Source organism: Strix aluco, chromosome 10 (genome assembly GCF_031877795.1).
Source record: "Strix aluco isolate bStrAlu1 chromosome 10, bStrAlu1.hap1, whole genome shotgun sequence".
Taxonomy (NCBI): Eukaryota; Metazoa; Chordata; class Aves; order Strigiformes; family Strigidae; genus Strix; species Strix aluco.
In genome coordinates, this window is record NC_133940.1 from 4,392,904 (window position 1) to 4,402,104 (window position 9,201).

The 9,201-nt window shown below is 49.5% G+C and overlaps 1 protein-coding gene across 1 annotated transcript in view; it reads right to left on the bottom strand.

The window, feature by feature from the left end:
* The window catches only part of LOC141927792 (hydrocephalus-inducing protein homolog), an 88,272-nt gene extending 79,071 nt beyond the window's left edge, over positions 1 to 9,201 (bottom strand). Inside the window, 4 exon segments of the mRNA XM_074835054.1 lie at positions 3,643 to 3,777; positions 6,034 to 6,153; positions 7,805 to 7,930; positions 9,082 to 9,201. Of these exon segments, the coding sequence (XP_074691155.1) occupies positions 3,643 to 3,777; positions 6,034 to 6,153; positions 7,805 to 7,930; positions 9,082 to 9,201 (501 nt within the window).

A 9,201-nucleotide genomic window follows, 5' to 3' on the forward strand; every position in this document is an offset into this window, starting at 1 on the left:
TCCTTGCAGCAGACAACTGCAAAGAAGAGATCCTTGTAGCATGAGGCAACATAGCAAGTCAAGCAGGGAAAGCTCCCTGCTGAAACCAGGATATCATAAAGGCTGGGAAATAAGGGCCATGAAAAGAGAGGAGAGACTGGAGGGTGAAGACAGCTTCCCATGAGAAGGGGTGGCCCTTCTCCTGCCTTCCTCAGCCACCAATTCACAGGAGGCTTTGAAATCGGTCACTTTGCTCCAGGTTCATTTTGCACAGGGCCATTTGCCTTGATTTTCTGCCCCTTTCCTCCCTGCAAAAGTCATCTTAAAGTGTACTTGGAATAGCTTCTGTGTGCTACCAAACATCTAACAGCGCCCGACTGAATTTTAATTTCAGTAATGCAATAACTCATCAGCCTGTCATATTTCATATTAATGAGCATTAATTCAGTCTCCACTGAGCATCAGTAATGGATTTGGCAAACCTTACAGACTGAACTTGTATTGCTTGAATATATTGTATTGCTACAGCGAAAAGAGCGAGAGGACAAACAGAATAAGCTGTGCTATGTATTTATATGCTTCTTGCTTCCTTCTTCCTTTAAGATAATCTATTAATAAGCCAAAGGACACCCACAAATGTATTCCTGTCTATTGCCAGCCAGTTCCACAATGGTTTCCAATTAGACAGAGACTGTCAGACCATAATGCAAGGACACCCGAACACAGGGTGGCACGAGAACACCCACACCGTGCAGCTGAAGCCCTAAAACAGAAATGTGTACATCAGAAGCAGCAAGAGTAACTAATTGGAAACGTTGCCCAACAGAAAAATTAGCATTTCTTATTTCTAAGGTAAGTGCCAATAAACAGAGAGACATGTCAGCTATTTATTTACTTTCTGACAGTCCAATCCTGTGGCACATTCCCAAATGACTGCAAGAAAATAGGATACTGCTCATTTTTCAAGCAAGCGCTCCATGGCACATGGCATTTCAGCCACTAACAACTCACACGGTCCTTTTATTTAGGGCTTAGCCGCAATTTTACTCCCTTGAATCAGGAGTGACTTCGCTGAAGTCAGACTGACCCCGGGGAAGAACAGATTCAAACCAACTCCACAGCAGGAGGACTGCCCAGCCCTGGCAGAGGGGCTTGTACCTGCGTCCCAGCTCACTGGGTGATCCACCATCCCTGCAGATGATGGAGCAGCAGAGGGGCAGAGGCTGTTCAAAGGCAGCACTCGTAAGCCTTCCACAACTACACACAGGTACTCTGCATGCAAGCCACTGCAAGTCCAACACAGGTGAGTCTACAGAGCCATTTCCCAAAGCCTCTTTGCTAAGGGGTTTTCAAGGTGCCGTGCACCTCCTGACTGCACTAGTGACACATTTCAAGCTGAGCTACAGTGCTCTGGTACTTCGCTGGCCCACACTCCATCAAGTACGAGACAAAATGTTCAATTCGTACAAAATTCTGACTCTGCTGTATAAATCCCCACGTGCTCCTCGCTGAGCAGCATGCATCCCTCTGCCCATGCCCTGCACAACCCCCAGTGCAGCAGAAACCACCGGAGTGTCACTGGAGCTGTGCACAGGACCTCTCGCTGGCAGAGCTCCCTGCTCCATACACTCACCAGTTCAAGTGCAAGACAAGGGACAAAGTATTGGACATCGGTGTTCTTGAGGGTTCTCTCACCCTACCTGTATTTGTGGTGATGTTCACGTGTTGCTCTGCTGACTCTCTAAACTTGAAGAGCAGCACTTTGCTCTTCATGGGCACCAATTTACCTCTGCCACCCCCAAAAAGAACACTAATTAATATGAATAAATCACATTTTGAAGGCACCGGTGTACTTTTCAAAACTTGCTTCAATGAGATTAAGCTCTTGTGTCACTTGGGTAGTTTGGAGAACTGCCCTAGGACAACATAATTTTAACCCTAAATATTAATGTTAAATAATTTCTCAGTCCCTCCAAAGGAACAGATTATTTCACAAGCATGGGGAGCTAGGGACCACAGGGCATTTCCTCTTTAGTTTTCTATATCCATGCTGTTTGAGGATAGGACAAAGTGTTAAACTATATCTAAGCAGCAAGTGAAAGATGAAAAAGCAGGTACGCCCAAAGAGATCTTGTACCTCTGGCTGGGTGCAGAAACATCTGCTGGCTCAAAGCTATCCCCTAGCCTCACCTCTCCAACAAAGTCATGCGAAGAACAGTGCTAAGAGGTAGCAGGATGCTGGTGGAAGGACTCAGCCTGCCTGTCCTTGTTTCCCTGCAATGCTTCCCCCCTTCCATGCCAGGTATTAAATTCTTCTGTACTAACAAGCCTCCAGATAACAGTACTGACCCTTCACATCACAGAACTGAGAATCAGACCTGCCAGGGCCACAGCACTGATGTGCAAACCTCTAAGCAAAGGCACGGCGTGTTTGGCATGGAAGAGGTGCCAGCTGACACAGCAATCACAGTAACACGCATGACGACACAGCCACCCCGCAGGCTCTGGGTAATGTGTCTGCCTGCAGCTTGTACCTGCCCGTTTATTCCCGTATGTGCTCGTTCAGGCAGATGTCTCAAAGCCACCTGCAGCCCAACAACCTCCTGCCAAGTTAGGGACATCTAGAGCTCAGTGTGCCTGTGCCAGGCTGGCTCCCTGCCACCTGCACAGCCCTCCCTCTGCCCCAGCCTCGCATCTGCATCGCAGACAGACAAGTGTCCTCAGGGACAGCACAGCTGCAAGGTTTGAAAACAGCGGGGATGGAAAAGCACCATCTTTGCTCCAGTCCAGGGTGAGGCAGGGAAGTGGCTGCCCGATGGGAAACAGAAAAGCTCTCTGGATCTATTTGTTCCTCTAGTATTTTCCATAATAATTAAACCCCTACCATTGGGTAGAGATGGATAAACATCCACACCCCACCCTGCCATTTTCCTACTGTTCCACGTGCATCTTCCCTCGCGAACGCTCAAGGAAGCGCAGGGAGGGAAAGCACAGCCCGTCAGTCCCTGCTGCAGCAGCTAACAGCATCCTGCAGTGCCAAGAGGGGACCAGCTGCAGACTGCCCGACCACAGCCTGGAGCAGACCCCACAGCAGGCTGTGGGCTATAACCAGTGCGTAAAAACCGCGATGACTTCAGACATAATGTTCCGCTGTCTCGCTACCATGTCCAACACGCTAGGCATTAAGGTGACTCCAGTTTTCAAAGGTGGCGGTCCCCACTCTGATCAGGCTCACTTTGGGTCTTCCAAATAACAGGTCACTTTTAAACAGACCTCTGTATCTACCGTTAGTGGAGCAAACCCATAATCACACAGCACTGAACAGATACCAGAAACCAACACCTTGGGAGGCCGCCCCACCACAGACGGCAGACTCTCTTATCTCTGAAACCAGCAGACATGACATTAAATGTTCCATCACTGAAGGATAAAAATGGTCTGAAACGCATAAGAGACTCCAGCCTATGAGAGCATAATCTTCACCAGCCTATGAGAGCATAATCTTCACCATGGGGAAAGAGTTTCCCCCGGTTCTAGATCCAGGGCAACCCCACTGGAACCAGGACAGTCCTCAAAACCCACAGCAGATGCCCTGTTCTGAATCCAGCCCTGCAGGTTCAGCTTCCACTGAAGGCACCAACCTCTCTGGACCTCCAGTCTCACCTTGTTCTCCTCAGGGGTGAACTGGATTTGGAAAGTTGAACACATGCCAGGTGCTACCTTACAGCACACACCACCGGGGCTGGTCAACTTGAAGTAAGGCGACGTCTCCAAGACAACCTTCACCAGCCGAGGAACCTGCAGGAAAGACAGGAAACTATGATTTTGCCACTCATATGGAAACATGAGGAGAAAATACCTGGCCATGCCCTGGGGACATCCCGTGTTAACCACCTTTCCAAAGCACTTTTAACTCTTGAGGTTGTCACAACCCGGGATGGAAGCCCAGGAAGTCACAACAGTTCCGTGATCCCCTTGGGTTAAATTAAGGTGAAACAACACCAAATGACCGGTTAAAATGTTTTACTTGCAGTAGAAAACAATTTAAACTTGGAAAAGGATAATAAGCAATGTGATCTCTTATAAATCTGTAAGAAAGAAAAGAAAGGAAAGCAGTAGAAAGGTGAGAAAGAGAGTCAAAGAAATCTGGATCAGCACCCCTGGATCCAGCGTTGTCTCAGGTCCGACCATCTTGGGCGGTGGGTGCACACACAGCAAAGTTTCAGTTCATCTTATCAGCTGATTAACATACTTCTGCTTCTGGGGCAGAAATGCTCACCTCTTGTCAGGCCTTGTCGCCCCTTCAACGGTGAAGGCACGAAGTTGTTAGCAAGGCAAGCATGGTGTCTGGCTTACACAACAGAGCCACACAGTACCGGGCTTACACAGTGCAGCCAGGGATTAGCGGTCTTTGTGCTTGAGGGGAAACTTTCGGTTCCACTCAGTTTCCCCCCTCTGAGGCCCACATAAGGAGTTTGTCAGTACAACTGCAAGGGAGTGGGGGGTGCAGCCTTCCATACACTCCTGCTCCCTCGGGTGACATTCCTTAGACTAATCACAAAGGCCACAGCTTGTCCTGGAGGTTTTCTCTGTCGATGAATGTTTGAGGCATCAATTCCTTCAGTTCCTTACAGAGGTACATGCACCTAATACACCAGGATGGAATCCATTCTGCCAGGGCCCAGAATCAGCGTGGACCCCATGAATGGTATCCCTTGGACAGGGGCACCCACGCTGCTCTTTCCAGTATTCCCAAGCTAAACGCCAGGCCAGGAATGGCGCAGGACTCTCCAGGAATAACTGAGGGACCACCCTGCAACTGTCTTTGCCAAAGGGTCTTCCATTTCCAACCACGTCCCTGTCAAAACCTGTTATCTCAGAATATACTCTGACTTCTCTTGCTGTTCCCCCACCTGCAACATGCCCTGACAGCTTTTTTTGTCCACTTGTTTGTTTTCCAACAAGACTGGTAGATTTGGAGGGGGGGTTAATTCACGTGCTCTCACGGACACTTCCCTCTGCCCGTCCTGCCCTCCTCTCACGTACACATCTTACTCTTCATTACAGAACAGTATCTTTAATTACACCTTTCTTTTTCTGAACATTCTCTGCTTCCAGCACACTTACTCTTACATGTCAAGAGAAACCCTTGCGTGTACAATGTTCTCTCCCAGAGCACTTTCCCACTCAGCTCCTTTCCTCCCTCCTGCCTTTTCCCACCAGCTGCTCTTGGCACATGCCTCATTGAAGCAAACGTTTCCCCTGCCAAAATTCAAAAGGTCTCAATTTTCCTCTTTACAGTGCAACAACATTGCTGGCATTTTTCAACTTCTCCCTTCTCAACTCTCCTGGGAAATCTCAAAACGATCACAATTTTTTCAAGTAAAGGTGGAGACCTTCAAGAGAACATTACTCTGGATGTGCTGTGGTTCTCCAAAGGGAAAGCAGAGAGCCACGTTGCTTAGAAAAACCTGAGCAGAACTGCATTAAGCTCAGCAGGAGCCTAAAGTGGCACCTAAAGGCCTCCCACTGCTTCTGCTAAATCAGTCCATTTCCCCTGCTGCTTCAAAACACCCTTCCTGGAGTGATAATGCCACTAACCATAACTTCCTCCAGCATGGAGAAGGCTCAAGCTCTGGGCCTTGACAGTGAGCTGCACAGAGGCAGCTAAACAGGCTGTGAGAGGCAGAGGTGCCCTGCCAGAAACCGAGATTAACCAGGAAGCCACCAGCACATGGTGCACACTCAAGGTAAAGCAGGAGAGCAGGTAAGAACTGTACAACCCTCAACGTTCCCATCAATCCAGGGCTTTCAAGGGGAAGGACGCCGACTAGAAAAGCTCCTTTGCGTTAGATACCACCAATGCGTGGCCAAAATCAAGGGGAGAATCCCCAGCATGGGAAGATTTCCACCATCTTGCAGAATAAAGGTGGTGAGACATTTTATTCTGGGTGTGCTGTGCTGCAGCAGATAATTTGTTATGCTGTAAACCACAGGAATTACACTGCTCTCCTCTTCCAGCACAGTGTTAAACCTCCGCATCCCACCACTTACCTTGTCAGTGTTCCTCAGAATCAGTGGCACTTCGTAGACCTCGAAGGGGACGTAGTTCTGAAATACCACCTCTGAAGGAAAAGGCTGAAACAAGCTCTGTTCCAGGTCAACTGCTGAGAACTGGAGAGGCAAGACAGAGCAGTGAGAGGAGGGTCAGCTGCTGGGAGAAAGATTCATGAAAGAATCCTACACCGATCTCCAGTGGAGTACAGTCTCTTGGTGAGTATGTCCACGCAGCTCACGCTAGGGAAACAGCCCCCCACCTGTGTTCTGAGCTGATCAAAAGTTTCTGGACCACACTGAGCAGGCTCAAGCTAAGAAGCTCTTTTGGCAGGTGTTCCTCCAGGTTTCCTTCTCCAGAATGCAAGGCAGCGCTTACTGCCAGCAGAGCCCTGTGCTAAGGTGGTCACACAGCTCCAGAGCACTTCCTGGAAGAGCCACGAGCACTCATGGAGCAGGCGAAACCCAAGAATTTACACGAGACTCCATGGGAAACAATTTTGGGATGATCTTTACTCTGAGACAGAGACCGAGTCCCACACATCCCTAAATATCTTTTTTGATAGAGAGCCTAGAAACCAGTTAGAAGACAACACTACCAGAGGAGGTAAGGCTAAAAAGAAGGTAACACAGTAGTTGGGAAAAAGACAAAGGAGGTGAATGCTGGATAGTGGTAAGGTTTAGCTCTTTTCTCAGCATTACTGGGCAACTTCAGTAAGACTGGACTTGGTATCTCCTTTTTCCACAGGCTTTAAATAGATGCTTTATTGTATTCCATTATTGCCATTTCATTTAATATCACTGCAGAAGCATGTCTGAAACTATACACAAACAGCAAATGTTCACAGAGCAGAGGCAATACTTGAGAAAATTCCTCCCTGCTTTGTCTCCCCTCTCCCAGCTGCACTGTTCCCACTCAAAAGACCCAGGCAGGCCTCCTGCTGCTCCACAGGAGCCACGCTCACACGGCAGCTCGTGCCTGCAGCACGCTGCCAGTTATGTGTGCGCTCATCTGATGCGTTCCCAGCCTCCTGTGCTGCCTAGGGCAATCCTTAACCAATTGGTTACAGGTCTCTTGCTGGCAATTTTCCACTCAACAGCCTACCTCAGCGATCCACCCGTTTGGACTGTGTGCTGTGGTGAGCAGTCCTGTGAGAAAAGCAGCTTAAACATACATCTAAGTAACCACTGATCCAGAGAACGCACTTCCACTCCCCTCTGCCCAGGGCCATTCCCCTGTATATCTGGCAGCCTGCAAAATCTAACACCCTGTAAAGGTCCCACACATTGTTCCAACCCAAAACATTAATGCACTTGGTTTTGTTAAATCTCGAGTAACTTCTATAGGCCCTCAGCCTTCAAGGGGCAATGCTGCCACCGTTGAGGGAGTCCCATGACCCCAAGCATTTGACAGTGACTACACCAAAGCACGAGGTGGCTATTTCACCAGGAGGATGGAAAATGGCAAGCTTGAGCCCTTGTGGCCTGCCCCAGCCTTCCCCCAGTATCAGTTAAATTCCAGCAAAACCCACCAACTTCAGCAGAGGTTATTTATATTGACTTAGTGCAGATCAGGACTTCCAACCTCTCACCAGGGAAAAACGTTCTACCTTTCCCCAGCAGAAGGAACTCCACCACCACCAGCAGTTTGAAAAGACAACAGGCCCTAGTCACTGAGGTATTCAGATGAGCCGGAGGCACGCCTGTCACAAACTCACACCCTCTTCAAATGTCACATCAAGCAGCAAGGAAAAGGGCAGGAAAAGGCTACCTTGTGATGGGAGGCTTCACCCATGTCTAGAAGCTGGGTAATCCGGGGCCGCCTCATCTCCCGGGTGCTGGCCAGCCTCTGCTTGGTGGTAAGAGACATCTCCTTCAGGAAGGCAGAGGGAGTCAGCTGAAATGCAAAACACCAGCAAGAGCTACAGAAATGCCTTTCTACAGAAAGACTTTCTCGTTCAAGTGCCACTGATGAGTAATTTGTGATCACAGCCACTAGGATAGTCCTGGAAGTCCCGTAAATTACCAGCTGAAATATTTAACATCAGTAAATTAATGATATAGAGAGGAATACACACGCTCTAAGCAAGTGGCTCTGTCCCATTAGCTTCTCCTTCATGAGGTGATGTGACATGTTTGGGGATTTCTGCTCTTTGGGTATTTGTTCCCTCTTGAGTTTTGCTGGATTGAGCCAGAGACCTTTGAAGAGAGTGGGGAGGAGTTATCAGAAATCCCCTAACTCCACCCTTGCACAGTGCTCACAACCAACACGCAGGTGGAGATGGCACTGCTGGGTGAGTCAGAGGAAAGCAGAAAAGCAGTGTTGTGCCAAGACTGAGGTGGAGAGGAATGGGTCCAAGTTTTCGTTATTTCTTTTCCATTAGCACTTGTTTTCTCGCTGTTCTGGCCTCACAGACCCCTCCACAGAAGGATACAGAGATGTCTCCTTGACAGAGCCTCAGCACTGGGTCACCTCCAGTGAAGGGAGCTCCAGCCAGCAGAGGGGACAGTTGTGGGTGGGAAGGAGGAATCGCCCTGAATCCACTGCTGTTTGCACGGCTGCATCTGTGCTCCACACAGGACACGAGATACCATGAAACAACTCTTTTGGAAGCTATTCTATCTGGGACAGTCGTGTCCTGTCAAGACTCCAGGCGGTTTGAGCAGCCCACCACATGCCCAGCTGCCCAGCGGTGTGGCCAGGGCAGCACTGGCAGGTATGCCCACGTGACAGAAGATGTTACTGCCCACACAGCAAAGAGGACGGAAGGAAGCACGTTTGTGCTTCAGCTGTTCCCGTGCAATGCCCAGTAATTCCTTTATCTCGGCTCCACTGGCACGTTCAGGCAAGACCCTGACCCTGAAGCAACACAGTCCACCCCCCACTGCACCATGACAGCCCCCTCCAACAGAAGCACGGCAGCAAAGAGGTGGGGAGGTGGTGCCTGGCTCCACAGCACCCTGACAACAGGAGGGGAAGGCAGAGGAGGGACAGGGGCAGCTTCCAGCCTTAACCCAGCTCCTACCCAGCCCCCAGCAGGTACTTACAGGCACACGCTGCTCTGCCTCTCTGACCAGCTTCGGATAACGACGTACTGCCACCTTACTCTGGAGTCCATCAGCCATTCTGGAGGATCCCATGGACCGATGAATCTTCCCAGTGGCCAT